Source organism: Oryctolagus cuniculus, chromosome 17, assembly GCF_051225735.1.
Source record: "Oryctolagus cuniculus isolate XC-2025 breed Fujian yellow rabbit chromosome 17, ASM5122573v1, whole genome shotgun sequence".
NCBI classification, from domain to species: Eukaryota; Metazoa; Chordata; class Mammalia; order Lagomorpha; family Leporidae; genus Oryctolagus; species Oryctolagus cuniculus.
The window spans coordinates 4,520,105-4,547,109 of record NC_142883.1 but is presented as its reverse complement, the minus strand read 5'-3'; the positions used below and the strand labels follow the sequence as shown (position 1 = coordinate 4,547,109).

General features: G+C 61.8%; 1 protein-coding gene across 3 annotated transcripts in view; it reads right to left on the bottom strand.

The window, feature by feature from the left end:
- Positions 1-274: 274 nt before the first annotated feature.
- RNF157 (ring finger protein 157) overlaps positions 275-27,005 on the bottom strand; it is an 81,634-nt gene continuing 54,903 nt past the window's right edge. The window contains exons 3-21 of one of the 3 annotated variants that reach the window (XR_016224056.1): positions 26,480-26,568; positions 21,527-21,673; positions 21,011-21,128; positions 20,569-20,635; positions 20,290-20,333; positions 19,508-19,555; positions 16,871-16,942; positions 16,263-16,422; positions 15,974-16,086; positions 12,549-12,787; positions 11,866-11,974; positions 10,523-10,640; positions 10,004-10,176; positions 9,696-9,761; positions 8,271-8,319; positions 6,688-6,798; positions 6,233-6,421; positions 3,684-3,724; positions 275-2,522 (exon numbers count right to left, since the gene is read on the bottom strand). Coding sequence is in view for 2 of the 3 variants with exons in the window: in XM_008250917.5 (XP_008249139.4) it covers positions 2,419-2,522; positions 6,688-6,798; positions 8,271-8,319; positions 9,696-9,761; positions 10,004-10,176; positions 10,523-10,640; positions 11,866-11,974; positions 12,549-12,787; positions 15,974-16,086; positions 16,263-16,422; positions 16,871-16,942; positions 19,508-19,555; positions 20,290-20,333; positions 20,569-20,635; positions 21,011-21,128; positions 21,527-21,673; positions 26,480-26,568 (1,827 nt within the window). In the remaining variant the exon portion in view is untranslated. The remainder of the gene's footprint in view (positions 2,523-3,683; positions 3,725-6,232; positions 6,422-6,687; positions 6,799-8,270; positions 8,320-9,695; positions 9,762-10,003; positions 10,177-10,522; positions 10,641-11,865; positions 11,975-12,548; positions 12,788-15,973; positions 16,087-16,262; positions 16,423-16,870; positions 16,943-19,507; positions 19,556-20,289; positions 20,334-20,568; positions 20,636-21,010; positions 21,129-21,526; positions 21,674-26,479; positions 26,569-27,005) is intronic. The other 2 variants (XM_017338920.4, XM_008250917.5) reach the window with 2 other exon arrangements.

Below are 27,005 nucleotides of genomic sequence, written 5' to 3'. Positions count from 1 at the left end.
CCTCTTTACGCGACAGGGGCTGAAGGAAGGGCACTGGCGTCCCCCCACCCCGCCTCCCTCCTGTCACCGCCGTCCCCGCTCTTTAATTATTGAGGAGCTGGTGCTGGGAGTTCTCCGGTTTAAGGAGGCTGGGAGGCAGCTGCAGGGGCTGGGCCGGCGAGCTGCGGCGGCGGGGGCGGGGGCGTGCGTCTCCCACTCCAGGTCTTGGAATAAAAATACTAAACAGCGCTGGACGGAAGCTTTCACAAATAAGTCCACTTTCGGCTAGCGCCTCTTTTCCCTTGTAAACAGTTTTATTCGTTTTAAAGAACCATGCAGTGATCCATAAATATTGCATCCTGACGTCCCCACTGTGGCCTGCCCACGAGTTGTACCCCAGGGAGTGGGGGGAACACGACGGTTCGGTGTGCGGCCGGATGCCAACGCCAGGTGGTCAGCTTCTACCTCGCCAGGAGCCAGGGCCTGAGTGTGTGGTGTGTGGGTCTGTGCCCCGGAGCTCTGACGGGATGGAACTGGGAACAGGGAAAGGCTGTGAGGAGCCAGGACCACCCCAGCAGCCACCCGCGGCCGGAGAGCAAAGCCCCGGTGTGCCCGGGAAGGAGGCCGGGGCTCCAGAAGCCGCCCCTCTCCCCCCACCCCCAGCAAACTGCTGATGGCGTGGCTTCTCCGGATGACAGCTGATCTGTCCCGGATCGGGGTGACGAGGACCAGCCCCCTTGGGTGGGGTCCATCTGCTCCCCAAGGGGGCTCAGTGAGAACAGAGAGGGAGAGGAGAGGCAGGACCGGCCTCTGTCAGAGCCTCTTCCCGGGAAGGGTCGGCACTCCCACCCTGCAGGAAGTGGCGAGGTGGGTGTCCTGGCCACCGTGGCTACTGTTTACCGAATCTCCAGCGTCTCAGCTCCTGCCCAGGCCTTCCAGGTAACACCACACAGTGACTGGGGCCTGCTGGGACAGGGGGTGCTCCGCGTGCCGCCTCGGGCTCGGGCTCAGGGAAGCTCCCCGTTGTTGGGGCTTCTGGGCCTCAGACCTCAAGGACATCAGGGACTGGGGTTATTGCTGAATGACACTGGCCTACAGCTCACGTAGGAGGGGCCGCAAGAACGGACGCCGGGGGAAGGGACGGGAGGACGTCGGCGCAGTCTCCACAGCAGAGTCCATTGCTGGACCTCAGGCCCCACCGGCCACGCCCTGGAGGGGACAACAGCCCTGCCTCCCCCAGGACAGGACTCCCGTCACAGCCCCTGTATCCTGGCCTCTGCAGCCACACAGGAGGTGCAGGGGACTCCTTGGGTGCCTTTTTGAGGCCTGGGAAAGCTCCCCAGAGTGGGCACAGTGGGCACAGTGGGCACAGCCCACGGCTCCCTTATGCCCCATTCTCACAGGTAACTGCTGTTTCTAACTCTGCTTCCCAAATAGTCTTAGCCCCGCCCCCTGCCCCGCCCAATCACCTTTTCCAAAAGCCAGTGGACAACGCCTCTGGCCAAGGCCACGTGAAGCCCACTGCTAACCCTGGCATTGGGAAGGAGTAACTCCCAGCCACTGCCTGCCCAGCCTTGGCAGGCGTGGCTTCTGTGTGGGCAGGGCCTGAAGTCCTCACTGGCCTCTGGACGGGTCTGCCTCCCCTCACCTATCCAGCTTACTACATCTGGGAGGCAGCAGAGGACGGGGGTGGGTGGTGGGCTGGGGCCCTGCCGCTGGTCCCTGCCTGCTGCCTGGACTTGGCTCTGTGGTCAACGTCGCTTCCTCAGGGGTCCTGGGCGCACTTGAGCACCACGGGTCTACCCCTCCCCTGGCTTGGATTTCTTCAGCTGTTACAAAGGGGTGGAGGCAGGGGCTGCGGGGAAGGTGAAATACGACAACACGGCAGTGCCAGCAGCAGCTGGACGTGGACGTGGTCAGGGAGCGCTTCCTGAAAGGTCACCTTCGGCCCGGGTCCCGGGAGTTCCCCATGGCACCTGCTCCAGGGAACTCGTCCGTGTGGGTGACCAGCCTAACCGGGGAGTCTCGGGCACACAAGGCACAGGACACCAGCTCTGCCGCCAGAAGGGAGCTGGCTTTGCAACCACCCTCCTGTCTCCCTCGTCCGATGTTCTGGAGGGGAACCACGGGAGCCAGCCCAGGTGGGCTAGGGCGTGTGTGCTGCAGGGCCACCTGTGACAGCGGCCCAAACCCAGTGCCATGGGTCTGCCCACTACGGAGGAGGAAGATGCACAGAAAGCAACCGGCTGTGAACCCCAGCCCCACCCCAGGTCGAGACCCCACAGAAACACGGGGGCCTCTGCAGAGGGTCTCGAGAGCAGGAGGGAGTCCGGCCGCAGGAGGCGGGGTTGGGGGAGCAGGCTGGGCACGAGGCGCGGCTCCGGTGAGGATGGATGGATGTGAGGGCGGAGTGCAGCCTGGGTGCTGGGGCCGGGGCGCTCAGACAGCCAGCGGGCCCCACACGCAGGGCCTGTCCTCGGGGTCCTCCAGGCGCCGGCGCTGGGTGTTCCGCCCTCTGACGGCGTTATCAGCTTGCCAGGCACCTGGAGGGGGGAAGATGAAGGTTACGGGAGCCAGGCCTGGGCCAAGAGCAGACGGCCTTCCCAGCAGGATGCGTGTCACCTGACACTCTCAGGTGCACCCGCAGGCCGCGGCGGGCCCTGGACAGAGCGGGGAGGCAGGTGCAGCGGCTGCTCCTCCCGGAGGGGGGTGAGCCCACTGTGGCCCACGGACGGGGAGGGACTCGACTGTGGTCCCTTGTTTTGTGGACTTCCCCTAGGACTCCTTTTTGTCTCTTTTTGTCACTGTACACTTGGGAGTTGGCCTGTGGGACACAGTGGACGAGGACAAGGACGGGGGCCTGGCGGAGCAGTTTCCGTCAGGGCAGGCCAAAGTGGAGGGGAGGGAGCAGCATCAGCTCACTCGGGCCCAGGTGTGGGTGTTCGCTGGGGGAGCCGGGGGTGCCGGGGCCACAGTGCACACGGTGGCCTGGGACAGGTCACTCCCCGTGGACGTGGCTTTCTCGCCCATCACATGGGGGGACGACTGCTTCCCTCACAGGTGTGCTGGGAGGCCTGGGTGTGTCCCCGGGGTCCCCCTGCCCCCTCAGGTGCCTTCACCCCGCCCCGTGCAGGAAGAGAGCTCCTGGCGAGAGGCAGGGCCTCAGCTGCCTCAGCCCTCGGCTCCCTGGGGCGTGGCAGGCCCTTCGGCCCGAGTCGAGTCGGCCACAGCCTCCTGCCGCCTGCACTCCGGCCCTGCTGTGGACACTGCTGGGCCCTCTGGCTCCCCCGCAGGTCGTGAGCTCCTGCTGGGAGGGGCCGAGGCGGATTCACCGCTGCCCCCGAGGCCAGCATGGCTCCCGACCCAGCAGAGGCCCCGGGCAGCCACGGAGCCTGCTCCGGAAGCCACTCTCGAGTGCCCGGGGCCAGCCTCCGGTGAGGCCAGTCCAGGACGCTTTCCCAGACGCACCAGGACGAAGCAGCTCTCCCTGTCTGTGGGGGGACCCCGGGGAAGACAGCGCGTGGCACTGGAGACCCTCCGGGGCCTCTCCCACCCACACCGAGAGCCTGGGACCCGAGTCCCAGGTGCTCCCGGTGCTCGGGGCAGCGCTGAGTGGGGCGGGGTGACTGCGAGGCAGTGCTGGATTCTAGGCTGGGAGCCCCCCTGAGTCGTCTGTGCATTCGGGTGATTTGCGTGCGTCATACCTATTCCTCAATGTCTATGGGGCAGGACTCCGGAGCTGCGGCTGTTCAGTGGGAAAGACCAAAGGCAAATGGTAAACAAGAGAGAAGACACACACACGCACACACACAGTACACACAGCAGCAGCCACGCCTCCGCCCTGGACGCTGGTGCTGTCCTGACGTCCGACGCACTGAGGTTTGCTGTCAAGTCCACTGTCCTGGAAGCCCTGGCCAGGACACTGGCTCCTTGTGGACCGGACGCAAGGCTCCCGCCGGAGCCCCTGCTCTCCCCGGCCCCTCGCTGCCGCCTGCGGCTTGGCCAGGAGAACGAGGCGTCTTGTGGCTGTGCCCCCGTCTGGGCCCACAGAGGCAGCCTGGGCCACCAGTGCCACCATGGCGTGCGGCCGAAGTCAGGGCCTGCAGTCAGGGACGGAGCTGGAGACTGACAGTCCCGCCAGGGAGGTGGACCCAGGTGCTCCCACTCAGTCCCCGTCGGAGCGAACAGAATTGGGGGAAGGAAGAGACCTCTGGAGGTCGATCCGGGAGCGCCCGGGGACCGGCCAGGAACGGAAGGGCGCCAGCAGCTCACCCTGCAGACGCTTCCCTGGGCCCACGAAGCGCAAACTCTCCCGCCTGCATCTCCGTCCTGGCCTGAGCGGCTCGAAGGAGTGAGCTGACTCTCAGGCCCTGGTAAGTATCTTCCCCGGACACGCCGCTCCTGCGCAAGCCCTCCTCTAAGCGCTGGACTTGTATTTCCACTGGAGCCCCCAGGTTCCTAGACCACCCCGTGCCTCGCACAGACCATCGTCGCTAGCCCCGCTGCCCGTCCTGCTGCCTGTGCGACATCCCACCACGCTCCCTGGAACCGCACGGACTTGGCCGGTCCCGGAACTCTCCCCTTCTTACGACCTCCGCCGGTCAACTGAGACCCCCTTCAAGAGCCTCTCAGAAGCACCTCAGAACACGTCAGCCCCAGCGTGAAGAAGCAGCGCTCCCCCCTCGGTCTTGGGGCCCAAGAAGGCCAGGAAGCTTCCTGGAGGAACAGGGCCCAGCACGGCCTCGCCGGTGTGAGGAGAGGGAGGGCGGAGGGGCACGGCTCCTGCCACTGGCTGGGCCTCCTGACGCCTGCCAGGGGCACGCACAGGGAGGCCTCCACGGAGGCGATGGCACCTGCTCGGGGGTGGTGATCTCAGGCCGAGGAGCGCAAGTCTGAGCTCAGAGCTGAGCCTGTGAGGCCTGTGTATCTCACAGGGCCTGCCCAGGGGGACACCTGTCTTTAAGCCCACGGATATTCCCAGAGTTCCCAGCGCTTTGCTCCAGGGCAAGGCCCTGCCCGGCCAGAGATGCACTCGGGTGCTTCCACCTGACTCCCTGATTGGGGTCTGCCTGGCCACGCTGAGGGCCGCTGTAACCTCCAAGCAGCTGACTCCGGGAGTTGCCAGAAGGAACCCCAAGGCTGCCTTCTTCCTGCTCTCCGCCCCCCCAGTCCAGGAGTGGCCGGAGGGGGTGGGAAGAGGAGGAAGCAGCAGATGCAAGCCCAGTTTCCGTCAGCGCTGATCTGGGCTGGGGGGGAGGGGGAGCCCTTGAGGGAGGCGGGCGGAGGCCTCATCCTCACTGTCCTCACGGGACTACGGACCGCGGGCGGAGGAGGGAGGTTAAAGCGCACCCTTCCCACGAGCCCCGCCTCGCACCGCGTGTTCTCAGGGATGAACGCGAGCCCTATCCGAGGAGGAGCAGAAGCCTGTGCACAGCCCTAAGCCAGACCTCTCGGCTGTGCGCACGCCCGGCAAGCTTGGCCTTGGGCTGAGCTTACGCAGGGGAGACAGTGTTGGCACAGAGTGAACATGAACTTTCACACGAAGTCCGGATAACATGAGTTCAAAAAATAAACAAACCAGACAGACATCTACGTTTGGCAAAAAGACGTGAAACACAGATGGACAGACGGAAGCAGGGAAGGAGATAGCGGGGAGTGAGTGCTGGCCCCCGCAGCGCCAGTGCGGCCTCACTGGGCAGGAGGAGGGCCACACGGGGCCACGCCCGCCTCCACTCGGGCGGGAGGGGTCTTCCTGCGCCTGGGCAGAAGCAGGTGAGGGATACAGCTGTGCTGGGCCTCGGCCGGCATTAGGAGGCCTGGGCAGTAACTTCAGGACAAGCTCGACAGTACGGCTGCAGAGCCCTCGGAGAGGCCGGACAGAGTGTCCGCTTCCCTGCCGTGAGCCCGTGTGGCCAGGCGCGCTGGGGCTGGGCTCGCACAGGCCGACGGAGCGTGGCGGCCACTTCGCTGAGCGGGTAAAGCACTGGACTTGGTGTGGCCGCTGTGCAGCTGCAGGAGGCCCTCACCGGGGCACGGGGAGAGGGCCAACAGGAACACAGTGTGCAGGCAGGAGGGGCGTCTGGCCCGGTCTGCTTGGGCACCACGTGGCTTTTACAGCAGCGATTCTGGGGGCCCTGACGGGCACCTGGGTAAAGGAGGTGGGCGCTCAGGTGTGAGCGCGGCCGTCCCAGGCTCGGCTGAGCGCCGAGACAAGGCGTGGGGGCCACGTGGACAGCCCTGGTCCGCCCCTCACCTCTGCTCTGGGATTTGCATCTGGGATGCACAGTGCAACTCTGCTGCTCGCTGAGCCCACGTCAGACACCCGACCTCTGCGGAGCTGCGGCTCACGTTTAAGCTGCTCGGGCTGTCTTCCCAAGGCCGTGGAGGGAGATGGCGCTTGGTTAACTTCCTGTCCATGTCCTGACAACGCATGGGCAAGATCCTGCCGGAAGGGGGCCTGTGAGGCCAAACTGGAAGGAGAGGAGTTTCTGCTCCTTTCTTCCTGCCCCAGGGTCCTCAGAGCGAGGGTCGCTCTCTGCCAAAAGCTCCAGGGCTCTCCGAGGCGAGGCCCGGCCACTCGCAGCAGCTCGTCTCCGGCTGGGCCTCCTCGGCAGGAGCCGCGGGGCAGGAGACGGCACCAGGGTCAGGCAGGGGCAAGAGCAGGGGGATGTCTCCCACCAAGTTCATGTTCAGCAGACTGCCACTCACCGGGTAAGCAGGCCTCAGGGCACGGCTTATTGTCCAGTGCTTTCACGCTTGCGATGTCAAAGTCATTGTTATTGTCACACTCCATACCTAGAAATGCGCATGTCCTCTGGCCTGTAAGGAGTTAAGCAGTTAGAGAGGGGCTGGCTGCGTTTTTTTCTCTGCTTTGCTGTCCTTAAAATAAAAATCTTAAGGATGGAGACAAAAAATCAAATCATATGTTAAAAAAAAGACGATAACTAAGTGGGGAAAGAGTAGACAGAAGAGGAATCGCTGGGCTGCCACGTCTGGGTCCTCACGCCCTCCCGCCTGTCTCCTGGGGAGCCCTTTCCCTCTGCTGCTAACGGAGCTGCCCCATGGCGGGCAGCGGTGCCCTGGCCGGGCCGCTGAGCCTAGGGCCAGAGAAGCTGGGGAGCCGGGGCTGCCCGCTGGTGCCGCGGCGGTCTCGCTGTCTGTGATCACAAGGCTCTGCGAGTGGTAAGCGCGGGAAGCGACAACTCCAAGTCCCAGGCGCCATAGTTCTGCGTATCGAGTCAGAATGACCGAATTCACAAAACCGTGACTTCAGTGAGACCGAGTCGTCATCTTGAGTACGATTTAGTGACGGCCCAGAAACCCGCAGACGCGTAAGAGCGGAAGGGGAGAGTTCTAGACGCGGTTCTGCTCTTGGCGGGAGACGGAGGAGAAAGCAAACACATGCCCGGCTGCCTGCGCTTCATAGAAGCAGACGTTGCATGGGAAGCCACACCAGGCTAAACTCCAGAGCCTTGGGCCCCGCCATCGGCCACCCCAAGCGCGGCAGCCGCCCTCTCCTCCCAACTCCCAGCCAGGAGGGAGCTGTCAAGTCTGCGCGCCCTCCCCCGCCCTCCCCCAGCCATGGCCAGGCTGAAGTAGAAGCAGCTGGGAAGGGCACTGCTGGTGTCTGCGCTGGAAGGGAGTCGGCTCCTGGCTCCTGGCTCCCGGCTCCCGGTAGTGTTCCCTTGCAGGTGGGACTTCCCCTGCAGGTGTGACTTCTCCAGCCCCCTTGCCCTGCAGGCATCCCCACCCCACCCCCCAGGCTGCCTGGAGACTAAACTCCTCCGACTGGAGACGGAACCGGGCCTGACCATGAAGAGCAGCTGGGCTGCCGCGGGGACCTGCGCCTGGCTGCCTGCCCACGCTCCCGCGCGCCTGCTGGCTCCGAGGCCCCTCTCGCACAGTTCCGCCTGCCTCTTCCTTCACTGAGGCAACACCGGACGCGCAGCCGGACTGCCCTTCCTCCCAAATGGAAGAAGCGGCGCCTGCTGCCCCACGGGCGGGGACACGGGGTGGGGCTCCACGGAGGCGGGGCCGCAGGAGGGCAGGCAATGGATGTCCCCCCATCCCCGTCCTGGAGCTGCAGTCCAGCAGGCAGAAGTGAAGAGCCAGTGCCCTTTGCACCCCCTCCCTGACACCCTTGGCTGGGGCCCAGGAGGAGCGGGGCTTGTGGCCACATCCAGTCCCTGCCCCACAGTCACACAGCCCGACAGGCCCCCAAGTCATAGCATCGCCCCTTAAAGAATACTCAGCAGGGAACACGGTGGGGGGCAAAGGACCGGGTCTTTTACCATCTTCCTGCACTGGTGAGCCATCCTCTTCCTCTATGACGTCGTTACCCTAGAATACAAGGAGACGCCGTGAGTCTGTGCCGCGGCACCACAAGAGGATTTGTCAGCTGTGGACAGAACTTGTCGTCCCCGTGGACTCCGGCGCCAGGGCCTACGTCCACAGCCCAACTCCTGCGCTGGGTTTGCTGGGGAGAGGCACCGTCAGGTCTAAGCCACACTCCAGAAGTCAGGGCACTTCAGACAGTCCAGGGAAAGGTGGAACTCAAACACCATTTATTTTGGTGCAAAAAATTTGAAATCCATGTAGATTTTCATAATGCGGATTTTCCACAAACTTTTAAAAAAGTTACCATTTGGGGCCGGCGCTGTGGCACAGTGGGTTAAAATCCCAGCCTGCAGCGCCAGCATCCCATATGGGCGCTGGTTTGAGTCCTGGCTGCTCCACTTCCCATCCAGCTCTCTGCTGTGGCCTGAGAAAGCAATGGAAGATGGCCCAAGTCCCTGGGCCCCTGTACCCACATGGGAGACCCAGAAGAAGATCCTGGCTCCGGGCTTCAGATCGGCGCAGCCCCGGCCGTTGTGGCCAACTGGGCAATGAACCATCAGATGGAGGACTTTCTCTCTCTCTCTCTCTCTCTCTCTCTCTCTCTCTCTCTCTCTGCCTCACCTCTCTGTATAACTCTGACTTTCAGATAAATAAAAAAGGTTACCATTTTATTTATTCAAAAGGCAGAGCAACAGGGAGATGGAGACAGAGAGGGAAGGAGACATCTTGTGTCCGCTGGTCACTCCCAGACGCCGTGACAGCGGGGACGGGGCAGGCTGATCTCCCCCCGGGCCTTGAGGAGGGCGGCAGAGAGCAAGAGCTGCAGCCTTCACTGTTGCCTCCCAGCGTACCCGGCGGAAGCAGAGTGGGGCTTGAACCTGGGCATGCGGGCAGCTGAACTGCTGAGCCAAATGCCTGCCCCTCCGTGGACTTCCTCAAGGTTCCTTCTGTGTGCTCGGAATGAGCAGTCAGGAAGCAAGGCCCGGGTCCTTCCCACACTGCACCCTGATCCTGCTGCCACGCACAGGGCTCCTGGAGGCGGCGGGGCAGGGGTGGGGGCAGAGAGCAGGTGGGACCCGTGCCCCTCAGTTCTGGGTGTGCCCAGTGCCGGAGGGACACCCTTGGCACATTTGTGGTCTAAATGTTCACCGATGACCCACAAGGTCCAGTCTGGCACGCCAAGTTCCCTCTTGAACTCACTCCACACGGATCAGGCTGGGGCCAGCGCCCTGCTAAGGGGACAGTCCACGGCCAGAGTGTGGCTCGCTGTGCTCTGCCCACACGCTTCACTGACCCGGGAAGCTCCAGTGCCGGCCCCCTGCCGCTGCTGGACCCCCAGCCAGCCTCAGCGGCCCGTCCTGCTGTCTGCGGCCGCTCACCTCTGCGTCCTGCTCTCCCGCTGGGAGGCCGGCGAAGTTGCTCTCCGGAGACTCTGCTGGCGTCCCCTGCAAAAGAGCACCAAAGGCCAGGCCACGGTTACCAGAGGCGCGGAGTGCAGAGCCACCGCGGGGCCCAGCAAGTCCGCTGACGCCTGAGGGTCTGATCCCAGGCCAGGCCGGCCCCTCGGGACTCCTCTGGAGCCCTCTGGGGGCTCTGCGGGCAGCCCCGGCAGATGCCTTCTTGAGCCACTCTGGACACTCATGCAAAGCCCAGGGAAGCCAGGCCGAGTGGGGCCGTCCTCCCTTACCTCTGCTTGCTCTGACTGGGCCCTGCTGGCAGCCCGGGGGGACGGGAGAGCCTCTCCCTCCTCTTCGGTGCCGGGGGCGATGTAGGAGCCGGACATGGAGGAGACCGTGTCGGTGCTGATCTGGGAGGACGCCATGGACATGACAGACTGGGCCAGGCTGCTGCTGGCGGGGTCTTGGGAGAAGGAGGTGGTGTCAGGCCGAGCCCCCGCCAGCTCCGGCAGTGCAGTGCAGGGAGCTGAGCCGCCCTCCCCAGACAAGACTGAACGATTCCTGAGATCTGGAACTCAACCTCAGGGCCCAGGGATTTGCTTTCCCCTGTCACAGCTAAAGGAAATCTTCCGGGGGCAGGAGAGGGACCAAGAGCCCAGGAGAGGGACCAAGAGCCCGCTTCTCCCCAGCTCCCAGGAGGAGAGCAGGCCCCCCGCCCGCCCCCTCCAGTGGGGCCTGTTCATCAGACAGCCGCGCGCCCAGAGGCGGTGCCAGGGCAGGACGTGCAGCTGCCCCGCCCCCTCCTGTACCTTCGGGGGAGGAGATGGTGGAAGAGAGCGGCGTCCCTGTGCAAGACGACTGGTCGATGGCTCCCGATGACGACAAGGTGAGGTTCTCACTTTCGGGGGTCACACCACATTCCTGGGGCTGCGGGGGACACAGCACACGTCAGCAACAAGACACGGGGAGGGACAGGGTCCCCCGTGGTCAGGCACCACGTGCCAGGCGTCTCTGTGGCCGGCCGGGGCCCGCATGGCTGATCCGGGGAGGAGCCAGCCTCACTCAGCACCTCCGGCTCGGGGCACAGCATCTGCTGGGGCCTCACAAAGACCGCAGCTCAGGTGACGCAGGTCACCCAGCAGCTGGGACACGGTGGGGGGACGCCCCAGGTTTCCCCAGCATCACCAACAGCTTCCACAGGGGCCTCTCTGGCTGTGGGCAGGTCTGTGTGGGCATCCGGTGAGTTCCGGCTCAATCCATCCAGAACAGTTGGGCCCTGCCCCCACCCCGGCCCTGCGCCTCTTCCCCGGCTGTCCCCGGCTCCGTCCCAGGAGGCTGCATGGCTGTGCTGGCTCTGCCCCCTGCCCCCCCCCCCCTTGGCCCAGCGCAGGCACTTCCCCTCGCCCTTTCTGGGGGACCCTGCACACCTGGCAGGTGAGCGCGCCCTGCAGCGCCGGCCCACGCCATCCTCTCCATCTGCATGCTTCTCTCACGGCTAAAAAATTTCAAGGTTTGGCCCAAGCGCTGCTCCTTGGCAACGTCTGCTCTGACTCCTCCCACTTCGTGTCACCGGCTGCACTTCTGCTGCACACTTTTGGGGTCTCTCAGTTAAATCCAATGATTCACTCATGCGGTCACCTGACCAATACTGAGCCGTAGCAATGGGCCACACACGGTGCCGTCCCAGCTAGAGCTGAGCTCCTGAGGCCTGGGCCACCGAGCAAAGTCTGTGTGTGCCCTGCCAGAGCAGGAGGACAGCAAACTTCTGTCCAGTCGAGTCCACGGGGACCACAGGGTAGAACGGGCCAGCCCTCCGCCATCGACCACGCTGGCCTCCCTGCACACCCCAGGGTCTTGCATTGCTGTTCCTGTGTCCCAGATGCCCAGGACACTTCCTGTGCTGGACGTCCTTCGTGTCTATTCCCACCCGACCAGCCAGCGTGTAAGTGCCGTGGGCAGAGTGCGGCGCTCCCGCTACCGGCTCAGCACGGCGGCCGTGCCTGCCAAGTGGTACGTGCAGCTACCAGGCCTTTGCCGCTATCGGCAAGTGCTGGATGAAGGCATGGGAGTGGATGGAGCCGGAGAGGCAGGCAGGCAGGCGGAGGACGGCGCCTGGAGGCCAGCGCCCAGGCGAGGGGAAGGGTGCACTCACCTCTCGCAGCCGCTGGGCCGAGGGTCTCTGCGAGAGCGGCGTCTCCGACTCGCTGCAGGAGCGCTCGTCCTCCTCTTCGTGCAGCACCGAGGAGCTCTGGGAGACGGACCTGTCCGTGCACAGGGGACACAGCGGCGGCCAATTCCCACCTGAGGCAGGGCCCCGCTGGGCTCTCCTCACTCAGACTTCCCGGGACGCGGGCACTTGGAAGGAACTGAGGGAAAAACCTGAATCCTGGGGTGAGGCCAGGAAGGGACCGTGGCCCCGTGTGGGGTCAGCAACGCCAGGCTCTCCTTTGGCCCCTTGGGTGACTTGCTAAGGCCTGAGCTCGGGAGCAATGACCCACGTCTTCATGGGCCCAGTAGAATACCCTCCCCGACTGCCACAGAGGCCTCACGCTAAGGGCCTCCAGAGACCCGGTCAGGGGCTCGCTCCCTGTGGCCCGGGGTGGGGTGGGGCTGAGCGGCCCCGTGCACAGTGCCCAGTGGCCGCTTCCTTGTCTCTCAGGTGCCTGCACTTGCCCACCGCCTAATGTGCACCTCCCCCGCCCGGTTCACCGCAGGTCTCCGTTAGCCGGAGCAGCTACGCTGCAGCCCGGAGGGTCCCTGGCACCCAGGAGTGCAAGGGCAGCTGGGATGGCACCGGGGCTCCCGGGGCGACACAGCCGAGTGCCGGCCACTCACTTGGACAGACTCCTCTTGAGCTTGAGGCCTTGGCTGCTGCAGTCAGACAGGCGGTCGAGCGGGGACAGCGTCCTGACGGGGGGCAGGTGGCCGTCGCTGCCGTAGGAGGGCAGCATTCCCGAGAGGTGGCCGTCTCCACGCATGTGCAACGCAGGCACTGCTGGGGATGGGGTGAGGGGCCCATTGAGCGCCTCCAGGAGAGACACCACTTCGTAGCCTGGTGGAATGTTCTCGGAGGACTAGGGGAACCAGAGACGGGCGGACCGATTAATGAGGCTCTTTCGGTTTTACGGCGTCGTCATGTTTTTAGCTCTAGAGTAAAAAGACGCTTCCTTTTCTGTCCGGGCTGGGGCTCTGGTAGGACAAGTTGCTGCCAGACAGCCTGGACGCTGCTGAAAGCTGAACCGTGTCTGAGCAACGTCTGTGCTCTTCCGACTGCAATGGAAGTATTCACGGTGGAGAATTTGGAAGATGCATAAAGGAGCAGTAAGGGGAGACAAAGCCACACCAGTCACTCGAAGGCACTCATGTTAGCCTCTCGGTGTACCTACTGCCGACACTTTTCCTCTGCACTTCACACAGTTACAGTCAATTTATGAAAAATAATTTTAAGCCGGTGCCGTGGCTCAACAGGCTAATCCTCCACCTTGCGGCGCCGGCACACCGGGTTCTAGTCCCGGTCGGGGCACCGGATTCTGTCCCGGTTGCCCCTCTTCCAGGCCAGCCCTCTGCTGTGGCCAGGGAGTGCAGTGGAGGATGGCCCAGGTGCTTGGGCCCTGCACCCCATGGGAGACCAGGAAAAGCACCTGGATCCTGGCTCCTGCCATCGGATCAGCGCGGTGCGCCGGCTGCAGCGGCGGCCATTGGAGGGTGAACCAACGGCAAAGGAAGACCTTTCTCTCTCTGTCTCTCTCTCTCACTGTCCACTCTGCCTATCAAAAATAAAAAAAATAAAAAAAAAAAAAAAGAAAAATAATTTTTAGGCCGGCGCTGCGACTCACTAGGCTAATCCTCCGCCTGCGGCGCTGGCACACCGGGTTCTAGTCCCAATCAGGGCGCCAATTCTATCCCAGTTGCCCCTCTTCCAGTCCAGCTCTCTGCTGTGGCCCGGAAGTGCAGTGGAGGATGGCCCAAGTGCTTGGGCCCTGCACTTGCATGGGAGAACAGGAGGAAGCACCTGGCTCCTGGCTTCGGATCAGCACAGCGCGCCGGCCGTGGCGGCCATTAGGGGAGTGAACCAACGGAAGGAAGACCTTTCTGTCTGTCTCTTTCTCTCACTAACTCTTCCTGTCAAAAAAAAAAAAAAAAAAAAAAGAGAAAGCCAGGAGCCAGGAACTCCATCTGGGTCTCCCACGCAGGTGCAGGGGCCCAGGTACTTGGGCCATCTTCTGCTGCTTTCCAGGCACATTAACAGGGAGCTGGATCGGAAGTGGAGCAGCTGGGACTCCAACTGGCATGCCATTATGGGATGCTGGTGTTGCAAGCGATGGCTTAGCCCTCTGTGTCACGATGCTGGCCCCTATAATCAATGAGTGCTTGTTCAAATGCCACAGTTCCCTGAGACCGCTGGTGCTGGCTGTTAGCTGTGTCCAATACACCTCCCGCAAACATGTCTTGATAAGCATCTCTTTTTTTTTTTTGTTTATTTTACTATTTAAAGACATGTTTTATCATTAATTCTCACAGTACAACTCATTAAGGACAGAGGTCCTACACGATGATCAAGTGCACAGTGACTCCTGTTGTTAACAATTGACACTCTTATTTATGACGTCAGTGATTATCGGAGGCTCTTATCATGAGCTGTCAAGGCTATGGAAGCCTCTTGAGTCCACAAACTCCAACCTTATTTAGACAGGGCCATAAGCAAAGTGGAAGTTCTCTCCTCCCTTCAGAGAAAGGTGCCTCCTTCTTTGATGGCCCCTTCTTTCCACCGGGATCTCACTCACAGAGATCTTTCATGTAGGCCATTTTTGCCACTATGTCTTGGCTTTCCATGCCTGCAATGCTTTTTTTTTTTTTTTTTTTTTTTTTTTGACAGGCAGAGTGGACAGTGAGTGAGAGAGACAGAGAGAAAGGTCTTCCTTTGCCGTTGGTTCACCCTGCAATGGCTGCTGTGGCCGGCGCACCGTGCTGATCCGATGGCAGGAGCCAGCCATCAGCAGGGAGTTGGATCAGAAGTGGAGCAGCAGAGACTCGAACCAGCACCCATGTGGGATGCAGGCACTGTAGGCGGCGGCTTTACCCGCTGCGCCACAGTGCCGGCCCCTCTTGCCCATTCATTTACTACTTTATTCATGGGAGTGAAGGCGAAACTCCTAGCCTTTCCTCTGATATACGCGCAGATGCTGTGAATGTTTTTTCTTTAAGCAAATTTGTGGTTTGCTGATTAATTTTGGTCACTTTTTAGACCTCTGATTGTCGAACTTTTTTTTCTTTAAAGATTGATTAATTGCTTTGAAAGGCAAAATTACAGAGAGACACAGAGAGAAAGACAAAGAGATCTTCTATTCACTGGTTCATTCTCCAAATGGCCACAATGGCCGGAGCTAAGCTGATACGGAGCCAGGAGCTTCTTCTGGATCTCCCATGTGGGTGCAGGGGCCCAAGGACTTGGGCCATCCTCTGCTGCTTTACCAGGCCATGAGCAGGGAGCTGGATCGGAAGTGGAGCAGCAGGACTTGAACCTGTGCCCGTATAGGGTGCCGGCACGGCAGGTGGTGGCTTTACCCGAGAAGCCACAGTGCTGGCCCCTGTGGTGTTGAGCTTTCTGTGCCCAAATCTACAGACTCGTGTTTTTTTTTTCACAGTTTTCCATAGCTTGAAGCTTAGAGGGTCCTCCCTCGTCCAAAATCAACAGCCACCTACATTGTCTTTGTAGGTTTCTGATGTTTGGTCTGGTTTGCTGTGCTTTTAATACAGGTAACTAGTACTCCGCCTGGAGCTGATCTGTTGCCTGCTAACCGAGTTCTCCTCCCTGGGTGGCTAACCATCGCACTGCCATTCACCAAAGTGTGAAGTGCAGGTCTCTCCTGGTAGCGGGCTAATCTGCCAAGTCCGAGGTTCACCCTCATCCTCGCACAGACACCCCGAAACTGAGGGCCACTACTTCACTACTTTGCCTACTCAGCTCCTGGGCACTGAGGCCACGAACAGGAGAAGCGACCTCTCCGAGGACTCACGGAGACAGGCAGCCGTGTTCTGTCCCAAACAGCACGCCCCTCGTTTCTAACGGAGGAAGTTCCAGAGCCCGAGCCCACCGAGTGAAGCCGCAAGCAGACGGCTCCAGGATCCGTACAGATTAACCGCACACCAGGGAGGACACGGGGTGACCTCAGCCGGGCGGCCCTGGCACACGCGGGCTCCCTTCCTTGTAGCCACGCTCCGGGCACCTGCGCCAGAGGGGCCGGCTCCGAGCCACTTACCGAGTGCTCCTCAGAGTCGGACGTCTGCGATGAGATGATGGGGTTAAAGCTGGTTGGGGACAGGGGGCCCAATTTTTTCCTCATGGCTCGGATCTGAAGCAGTGCCCGGAAGGCTGTGAGGAAGAGGAGAAGCCGTGAGGGCGGCCCGCTACAGCGCCAAGGGTGGACAAGCACCCACACCGGAAGCCCAGTCGCCCCAGCTTGCCAGCCAGGCAGCAGCGTTCTGGGAGCGTCCTTCCTCACACCCGCCCTCCCCTGCCCGGCCCCCGGCCCCCCCGGGCGTGCGTACGCAGGCGGCAGATGGGGCAGTTGTTGGCCTGGTAGCGCAGGGTGTCCGCGCAGGTGTTGCAGAGGCAGAGGTGGCGACAGGGCAGAATCAAGGTGTCCCGGACGTCCGAGAGGCACACCACGCACTCGGCACTGTTGTCACTCACTTCGTCCTCGGCCACCTGGCGGCGGGGGAGACAGACCTGAGGCGGCGCCTTTGGGGTCCCCTGCTTTGCCCCCAAGGCTGAGGCAGGCAAGGAGAAGGAAGCTGGACTTGCTCGCGTGCCAGGAGCTGTCCACGCTGCGCCCAGTGCCGCTGGGAGCTGCCCACCTGCAGGGGAGGGTGGCGCGTGTGCCCTGGCCTGAGCCTCTGATTTCGGACAGAAGGCGCCTGGGCCAGCACTGGGGCCCAGGTAAGAGGGCAGCGTTCGGAGGACACCGGGTTGAGGAGAGCCCCAGGCAGACTCCCACACCTCCCCTTTCGCCATCTCCAAGGTCACGTGAGCGTAACTGGGAATGAGGAACAAGACAATACGCCTCGGGGCCCCCACGGATTCCAGAGGTTGGCCCCCAAATCCCGACCCTGGCTCCCTCGGGGACTCCCCCCTGCGTCCGGCGGATGACGCGCACCTTGGAGTCCTGGGTGTTGTACTTGTTCTCGATGCCGTAGATCTCCTGGAGGAGGTAGCTGACCCCGTCCACCTGGGAGCAGAAAAGGGCGTCAAGGACAGGCAGGCTGCCCAGAGATGGCAGGGGAGCCGCCCCTGCCGCGGGGACCGAGGACCGCGGATTCTCAGTGGGAAACACCCACAGGCCCGGACCAGCAAAGGATGCTTTTATCCACTGACGTTTCCTGCTTGAGAGGGAGAGAGTTTAATTCCCCCACCATCGCACCCCGGGGGAACGGAGCACCTCACGAATGCGACAGTCACTGTCCACTGCAGCTCAGCGCCACCGACAGCTGGGACAGCGTCCGCTGCAAGCGAGCCCTCTCGCTGCTCAGCCAACGGCTCCCGGCCCCACGCACGCTCCCTGCGCCGGGCTTGCTTCCCTGAGCTGCCCGCCCGCCCTTCAGCTCTGCTCCCGGCCTTCCCTCTCCTCCGACCTGCAGCTGCAAGGCTGGCTGCTGGGGCAAGGTTAGCGCCAGGGCTCTGGACACTCGTGCCCTTCTCCCCGGCTCGGGAGCTCAAAGTCCCCAAAGCCTTGGCCAACGGCACTGAGACTGGAAACTTATTCCAATTTTGATGTGTTGGCTGGGGCCATTAGGGTGGAGCCCCCATAAGTGAACCCTGGTGGAGTTATCAGAATTAAGGCAGAGGAAGATTGAAGCACACGCGCTCCCACCATCGTGACACAGCCAGGGTGGGCTCTGCTGTTTGGACTCTGAACCCCTACAACTGTGCGTCCTATAAATCGCTGTTCTCAGGTACTTGTTATAGTAACAAACAGCTGACTACTAGGGCTACCCCAGCCTTCCATCCTGCCCAGGCCTCTTTCCCCAGGACGTAACTCAGGCCGGCCCAGGGAGTGCCCATCTGCAGCCTCTGCTTCTCTTAAAAACTTGTGTGGGCTGGCGCCCTGGCTCACTAGGCTAATCCTCTGCCTGCGGCGCCGGCACACTGGATTCTGTCCCGGCTGCTCCTCATCCAGGCCAGCTCTCTGCTGTGGCCCGGGAGTGCAGTGGAGGATGGCCCAAGTGCTTGGGCCCTGCACCCCATGGGAGACCGGGAGAAGCACCTGGCTCCTGCCATCGGATCAGCGCAATGCGCCGGCTGCAGCGCGCCGGTCGCAGCGGCCATTGGAGGGTGAACCAACGGTAAAGGAAGACCTTTCTTTCTGTCTCTCTCTCTCACTGTCCACTCTGCCTGTCAAAACAACAACAACAACAACAACAACAACAAAACCACTTGTGTGTGTGTGGTTTTTCTTTTTTTTTTTTAGCAGGTTACATCCTAAACTTTTTTTTTAACGATAAATACATATTTTTTATTTGACAGATAGAGTTAGACAGTGAGAGAGAGAGACAGAGAGAAAGGTCTCCCTTCCATTGGTTCATCCCCCAAATGGCCACTACGGCTGGAGGTACGCCAATCCGAAGCCAGGAACCAGGTGCCTCCTCCTGGTCTCCCATGCAGGTGCAGGGCCCAAGCACTTGGGCCATCCTCTACTGCACTCCCGGGCCACAGCAGAGAGCTGGACTGGAAGAGGAGCAACCGGGACTAGAACCGGCGCTCATATGGGATGCCGGCGCCACAGGTGGAGGATTAACCAAGTGAGCCACAGCGTCAGCCCCAGCCTAAACTTTTTAGTAAAGATTTATTTGTTTATTTGAAAGTCAGAGTTACAGACACACACACAGGAGAGAGAGAGAGAGAGAGAGAGAGAGAGAGAGAGTCCTCTATCTGCTGGTTCACTCCCCAGATGGCCATAACTGCCAGGGCTTGGCCAGGCCAAAGCCAGGAGCCAGGAGCTTCTTCTGGTTTCCTACCTGGATGCAGGGGCCCAAGCACTTGGGCATCTCCTGCTGTTTTTCTCAGGTTATTAGTAGGTAGCTGGATCGCAAGTGAAGCAGCCGGGACGTGGACCGGCCGGCGTCCATGGGATGCTGGCATCACAGGTGGCAGCTTCACCTGCTCTGCCCCGACTCCCTGACAACTTGTCTTCACATGGTTTTCATAGTGGAAGGACACTGTCTACCAATCCATACTAAGGTAGTATTGGCCACCTTGGCCTCTTTAAGAGCGGGGCGAGTGCTTGACACGATGAATGAAGCAGGATTTCAGGTGTCTCCCCATCGCAGGGGGCTCCTCTGCCCCTGCTCCACAGCTCCGTGGGGTGACCATGCCAGGGCCACAGGCACCTCTGTCACCCTCATCCTGCAAGAGGGGACGTGCTGGCACACGGTGGGGAGGGGACGACCGGCAGACGACCTTGCTGATCACCCTGGAAGGGGGCGGGGGCCAGCACGGTTTGCATCTTAGTAAAGGAAAGGGGGTGCACTGGGCAGAGAGCTCGCTCTGATCAGCCCCGAGTCGGCTGCCTTGAAATGTTCTCACCCCGGCACGTTCAGTAAAAAGATCTCTCCCTAACCTAACGTCAGGACACAGATCTTGTTCTGCTTCTCAGCCCTTTGCTAACGGCTGCCTCAGGCCCGGCAGCTCTGGCCGCCAGAGACACCAGGAATCAGTGAATCCCCCGCCCCGCCCCCGGCCGCCCAAGCTTTGATGGAGAAAGACTGGGAAGGCAGGAGTGTCCTCCGATACTTACTACTTGCTTCTGCTTCAGGGGCTTGACACAGAAGGTCCCATCTGCGTGCTGGAATGAGAACAGGACGGTTACGGCCCACGGCCGAGTCACCTGTGCCCTCGGCACTCACACGGTGGAGCCCCAGAACCCGAGCGCTGTTGGGCCTCACGACTGTCCAGTCTCATGCTTTCTATGAGGTGCCAGACATGGTTCCGTATTTATTTTCATCTTTTTATTTGAAGGGCAGAGCAGCAGAGGCAGAGACCTCTCATCTTGTCTGCTGGTTCATTCCCCAGACGCCTGCAACAGCCATGGCTGAGCCAGGCTGAGCCAGGCTGAAGCTAGGAGCCGGTCTGGCACTCAAATCAGGGTCTCCCACGAGGGTGGCCGGGACCCAGTCAATGGGCCATCATCTGCTGGGCCCATAGTGCACATCAGCAGGAAGCTGCCTCGGGCACAAAGCAGCTGGGACTAGGCCCGGGCACTCTGATATGGGAGGCCTCACAACATGCCCCTCCCTCTCCCCACCTCCCATTTTAAGATGAGGAGGCAGGCGGAGGCCTTGGGGCTGAAAGTCAAGCAGCAGGTTGGCGGTGCCGACCCAAGGGAGCCCGGGAGTGGAGCCCTTTGGCCATCACAGCCTCCCACGCCGCACCGCGCCGCTGAGCTGGGGGCGCCGCCCACGAGGCATGAAGGAAGGGGCCGCCCACGAGGCACGGAGGAAGGCGCCGCCCGCGAGGCACGGAGGAAGGGGGCCGCCCACGAGGCACGGAGGAAGGCGCCAGAGTGACGGAGCCGCTCACCTTTTCAAAAGTGCCCAGCAGCACGTGGCAATGGCCAAAATACTCTGAAAGAAACGAAGGCACCGCGTGAAGAGGGCCAGGCGCACCCCCAGCGCCCACTCCCTTCCCGGTGCCCTGCGATCCGTCCAGGGCACCACGGCGGCCGTCGCCATGCAAGCCAGCACTTGGCACGTCAGCCCAAGGAGCTGCAGATCTCAGCCGGGCGGGGCACGGCGGGGGCCTTGGCCGCTGCCAGGGCTGCGTCACGGAAGGGCAGCGGAGGACAGAAATCGCCCCTACCGTCTCCTTCGTCCACCACGGCGTGCACCACCAGCGGGTAAACCTCGCGGTCCAGATCAAAGCCGAGCTGCAGGGCAAGAGAGGGGGAGAGGGCGTAGCCCGTGGAGACGGTGCCGCGACGCGCAGGGGGTGAGGTAGGCACTGTGCAGAAGGGTGTGCCTCATGCCTGCTCCTCACCCCTCCCCCCGCAGGGACCCAGGCCTGTTCAAAGTCTCATAGACTTAACACTGTCTGCACTGTGGGCTCCTTTCCTTGAGCAAGGCTTTTTCAAAGTCCTCTAGAACAAAAAATATCCACGAGGCTGGGCACATCCTGGATGCGCGAGGAGGCCACAGGGCTGAATGGTGAGCCCACCTCGGAGTGTCTGGACAGCTCCCCTGCCTTCAGCGGGGTCCCCAGCCCTTTGGCGTCCTCGTGTGGGGCCCTCACAGGGACAGCTCACCTCCTCCTCGGCCCACTCTGAGGGGTCCACGGTGTGAGAGGGCAGGCAGAACTGCTGGCACACCCCTCGCTTGTAGTGCACGGTCTCCGACTGCAGCCGGCTGTCTTTGGGAACGTAGCTGTTGAGAAAAGTGGGTGGCGACACAGAGGCTGAGACCCAGCCCGGACGCCGGAACGTTCCGCCACCTCGCGCCTGTTCTGTTGTCCGCGGACTCCGGCATCGCCGAGAGGCCTCCTGTCTAACCCGCTTCCCTCGCTCCTGCTTGGTGATGCGGAGAATCTTACCTGCTCAGGCCACGCCCCCACAGAGAGGCACCTTAGGGAGCCAAGAGCTGTGCCGCCATCTGCCAGTGCACCAAGAGGCACGGCTGGCACGGTCTGTAGGGAAAGGGCGGGGCTTTCTAGAAGGAGATCCAAGTTCAGGAAGCAGGTGGCACCTGCACATAGGACGCCGCCTCCCTCACACCTGGACCCGACCTCGGGGAAAGCAGTGGCTCCGCTGGCCTCCTGCTCTCACCTGGCAATGCCATTCTGGAACTCTTCGGTGGCCTGGTAATAGATGGTGATGGCCACGCGCGCGTCCGTGTCGAAGGTGAACTCGACGTTGTAGTGCACCTTGGCTTTGCCGGCGTCCTCTCCTGGGCTCTTCACCTCCTCGGCGCACCTAGACGGCCAGGAAAGACTCAGCGCCGCGGCTCGGGACCACGGTGCCCTAAGACGTGCCTTCTTTTTCAATCACTTCGCAAACACCCGGGGTCGCCACAGCGCTCGCTTGCGGCAAAGGACGTCCCTGCACGTGTGCCAGGCTGTCAAAATTTTTTTTTTAAATCAGAGTTGTTACTGGCATAGTTTAACAGCTTCCACAGACTTGTTAAAGCAAACGTGGGCCTGGCTCCTGCCCCTGCCGCCGCTCGGGCTGCCTCTGTCGGTCACTCTGGCCCTCATCTCACTTCCAAATTCCCTGTTCTGGCTACATCCTGAGCTTCTAGTTCTGGGCACTGTGAATTTCCTACTGTGAAGTGAGGGTCTCCTCTTTCCTCACTGCCCCACAGAGGGGGCTCCCTCCGGCCCAGTATGGCTGGGCCATGTCTCTCAGCCCAGTGCAGCAGCGTCCGTCTGGCTGTGATTACGTAAATTACAGCACTCACAGCGCAGCCGCCGAGGCACCCACGGTGTTTTCCTCTTCTGAATGACTTTTCCCTGCGGCTCATCTTGTCCTCCCTCCCTCCCTCCCTCCCTCCCTCCCTCCCTCCCTCCCTCCCTCCTTCCTTCCTCTTTCTTTCTTTCTCTCTTCTCTTCTCTTCTCTTCTCTTCTCTTCTCTTCTCTTTCTTTTCTTTCTTTCTTTCTTTCTTTCTTTCTTTCTTTCTTTCTTTCTTTCTTTCTTTCTTTCTTTCTTTCGTTTCTGACAGGCAGAGTGGACAGTGAGAGAGAGAGAGAGACAGAGAGAAAGGTCTTCTTTTGCCGTTGCTTCACCCTCCAATGGCTGTCTCAGCCGGCGCGCTGCAGCCGGCGCATCGCGCTGATCCGATGGCAGGAGCCAGGTGCTTCTCCTGGTCTCCCATGGGGTGCAGGGCCCAAGGACTTGGGCCATCCTCCACTGCACTCCCGGGCCACAGCAGAGAGCTGGCCTGGAAGAGGAGCAACCGGGACAGAATCCGGTGCCCCGACCGGAACTAGAACCTGGTGTGCTGGCGCCGCAAGGCGGAGGATTAGCCTAGTGAGCCACGGCACCGGCCTCTCTTCCTTTTTAAAGATTTATTTTGTTTATTTGAAAAAGCGACAGAGAAAGGTAGAGACAGAGTGAGAGGTCTTCCATCCTCTGGTTCACTCCCCAGTGGCCGCAATGGCCGGAGCTGAGCCAATCAGAACCTAGGAGCCAGGAGCTTCTTCCGGGTCTCCCACATAGGTGCAGGGCTCCAAGTCCTTGGGCCATCTTCTACTGCTTTCCCAGGTACATCAGCAGGGAGCGGGATTGGAAGTGGAGCAGTCAGGACTCGAACCGGTGCCCATACAGGATGTTGGCACTGTAGGCCAGGGCTTTAACCTGGTGCGCCACAGCACTGGCCCCTAGTATCGTTTTTCTCTTTCCTTTCCTTTTTTTTTTTTTTTTTGTTTAAAGATTTATTTATTTATTTATTTGAAAGTCAGAATTACAAAGAGAGAGGAGAGGCAGACAGAGTTCTTCTATCCGCTGGTTCACTCCCCAGATGGCTGTAATGGTCGGAGCTGCGCTGATCTAACGCCAGGAGCCAGGAGCTTCTTGCGAGTCTCCCACGTGGGTGCAGGGGCCCAAGCACGTGGGCCATCTTCTACTGCTTTCCCAGGCCACAGTAAAGAGCTGGACTGGAAGTGGAGCAGCCGGGACTTGAACCGGCGCCCATATGGGATGCCGGCACTACAGGCCAGGGCTTTAATCCACTCTGCCACAGCGCCGGCCCCAGTATCGTTTTTCTTAATTGCTTAGTTTTACTGGCAGTCACAGAGTCTGACCTGAACTCCTTGCTGGCTGAATCTCTCGGGAGACTGGATGCAGCGGCTGCATTCATTGTCTTCCTGAGGAGGTCCTGTCTGGCCCTGGCCCCCAGAGACCACCCAGGGCCTCTCCCAAACCCCGCCCCCAGAGGGGTGCCCCGCCCTGTAGGAGCCCCTGCTTCCTGGGCCTCCTGTCTCCCTCTGGCTTGGGCCGCTCTCCCACTCTGGTGGAGTCCATCTGCCGGCAGCTTCCTGAAAGAGGCCGTGCTGGGGAACGGGCGTCTGGGGGTTCCTCTGACCCGCACTTGGCTGAGAGCCTGGCTGAGCACAGACTGCAGGTGGGGGTCTCCTCTGTGGCCCCCGGCCCTTCCCGCTGGGAGACCCGGATGCCTCTGTGACCGCCTTCCTCCCGTCCCCGCTGCTCCCTGGAAGGTGGCTGTAGCGCACACCTCTGCAGCCGGCCGCCCTCTGTCTCCGCCTCTCTCCTCTCCGCTCCGCTCCCTACATTCCAGCTCTTCGGCCCACGTTTCTGTCGGCCCTTTTTTGTTTCATGAATGCGTGTGTCGCTGTGTCTGTGAGGTAGAAAGAGACTCCTCCCGCGTCTGGAGGCTGTCGAAGCTTCTTCCCGCAGGTGCGCTCCGGGGAGCGGTCTGTCTTGCTGGTGTGCTCCACCAGTCTTTCCTGTCACGGTCGCTCCTTATGCATCCGGGGTCTCTGGTTGTGTGCTCCCGTGTGAGAAATCTAGAACTCGGGCCGGCGCCGTGGCTCACTAGGCTAATCCTCCACCTTGCGGCGCCGGCACACCGGGTTCTAGTCCCGGTTGGGGCGCCGGATTCTGTCCCGGTTGCCCCTCTTCCAGGCCAGCCCTCTGCTGTGGCCAGGGAGTGCAGTGGAGGATGGCCCAGGTGCTTGGGCCCTGCACCCCATGGGAGACCAGGAAAAGCACCTGGATCCTGGCTCCTGCCATCGGATCAGCGCGGTGCGCCCGGCTGCAGCGGCGGCCATTGGAGGGTGAACCAACGGCAAAAGGAAGACCTTTCTCTCTCTGTCTCTCTCTCTCACTGTCCACTCTGCCTGTCAAAAAAAAAAAAAAAAAAAAAAAAGAAAAAGAAAAAAGAAATCTAGAACTCGGGGCTCCGAGTGCGCAGCAGGGTCTGGGGATCCTGGCGTTGCTGTGCCCGGCGTGCGTCCGTTGAAGCTGCAGTTCCAGCTCCCGCGTCCCCATCCAGGGAGGGCCACTTCCCAGAAAACACTGCTCCTCTCCCTGGACAGGGCCAGGCCTCCGACACGCTGGGGCAGAGTGGGAAGAGGGCGCCAGGCAGATCCAGCGCTGGCTGAACCCACCGTGCCCCACCCTCAGTGGCAGGCCTGGCCCCGAGCTGAGCTCGGTTCTGCCAGGGCAGGGGTGCTGGGTTTTTACCGCTCCGTGAGTCACCTGCCCGGCAGGCTCCCGCCCAGACTGCCAGTGACACCTGGTCACGTGAGCACGGGGTGGGGGTCTCAGCTCTCGCTTCCGTTAGCTCAGGGTTCCCACGTCCTGGGCCCACTGAGTCCTCTACCAATCAGCGCCCATTTCTAGCGTCTCAGACTTTACTGCTGTGCGCCTTTCCCACTCTCCCCGTTCCGGTGGAGCCTTTTAAAAGCACCTTTTCTTTGTTATTCAAAAGCAAAAGTAGAGGTTCGACCCTCCTGCTTTACCTGGCAATCTGAGAACGGGGATTTGTCCCAGTAATCTCAGACACACGGTGACAGCACCTCTCGCCCGGTGCCTGGGGACCACCGAGGGAAAAGGAAGGGCAGCTCCCGGCCTGAGGGAGAGGCCTGAGGCTCAGAGACCGGGAGCCTGGTGCTGGTGGGGCTCCTCCTCCGAGCGCCTCACGCTGCCCCGTGCTTCTCCACGGCGGGGGCTGGGGCCCCACAGCGGCCCTGGCCCTGGCCCTGGCCCTGGCCACTCAAATGTGTGCACACGCCTCTGGCCGGAGGGGACCAGGAGGACGGAGGAGCTGACAGCTGGCAGGCTCGGTGGATGGGAGGCCCAGGCTGCCCTGCCCTGCGGGGCCCGTGTGGGGCGGCCTCTGCACCAGTGTCCTTGGCTCCCTCGTGCCCAGGGCTGACCAGGGCCAGGGAGCAGTGTAGCTGGGAAACAGGAGAAGGCTTCCGGGACAAATGAAAATTCCTAAGACTGCGAGACAGCGAACGGAGCAGGCGTTACTCGGGGCTGGGTGTGTGGGGAGACGGAGAACGGCCCCCGACGGGCGTGGGGTCTCTGGAGTGGCGAGCACGTTCTAAAACTAGACAGCGCTGACTGTCCACTGCAGCGGGGTGGACATCTCAGGAAAGCTCTGTTAGAAAATCGTCAGATAGGCACCTCCTAGTGCTGGCCACACAAGCACAAAACGGCCTCTCAGCCATCCTTGTCCGCTCAGAGAAGCCCGGCCTCTGATGCGCCCCGACCACACCTGTCTGAGGGCGGCACTGAAGATGAGGAGTGCGCAGCCGGCCCAGGGCGCTCCCTCATCAGGGGAAGGCACGTGCGGTCGGGAATAGCAATGCAAGCAGCAGAGCGCAAGCTGTCCCAGGGTCACGCGTCCCACGTGCTGCGGGAGTCGAGCGCCCATCCCAGGGTCACGTGTCCCACGTGCTGCGGGAGTCGAGCGCCCGTCGCAGGGTCACGCGTCCCACATGCTGCGGGAGTCGAGGGCCCGTCCCAGGGTCACGCGTCCCACGTGCTGCGGGAGTCGAGCGCCCGTCCCAGGGTCACGCGTCCCACGTGCTGCGGGAGTCGGCACACTTCCCCCTCCTGCGGTCATTCCTCCTTTGAAAGCAATCCCACGCGCTGGCATAGACTGTGGCTGGACTCTGACCGCGGCCTGAGCAGACCCCGGTGCTGCCTGCCTGGGCCACCCTGGGCCACGCGCCTCTGTGTCGGGCGGAAGCGGCTGGGAGAGAACCCAGGGGGCAGGGGGTAGGGGGTGGGGGGTGGGGCGGGGGTCTCACCTGACGAGCCGCAGTGTGTCCTTCCGGATGTTGACCAGGCTTCTCAGCGTCTTCACAGGCTCTTGGGGAGGGGGCGCAGCGTAAGGAAACTGTCCGAGACAAGAGGGGAAGGCGACGTGTGTGAGACCCAGGACCGCCCCCGGCTGGGACCCGGCGACCCCGGCTCCCACGGCTGAGTCAGCTGGCGGAGGGTCGCACCGAGGGGCCGCCCTGCGAGTCAATCTGGCTTCCAAAGAGCTGGACTCATCTGCTTTCTCCATTACACGAAGCTTAGTGGGGTCAGCGCTCAAAACTTGAACTGACCGAAAGCTCCTTCTGAAGTCCCCAGTGCCCAGGGACAAGCCCCTGCTGAGTGATCACTAAGGCTTTCCCGTCTGCCCTGGGCTGCGGGGAGCCCGACCCCAAGCCACACGGTGTCCTAGGAATTTGGGGAGGGGAGATGGGGCAAGCAGAGCCTGGCGCGTACACAGGGCCACAGCGTGGGGCCTGCACACAGGAGAGCAGGCTCCCTGCAGCCAAGGTCAGC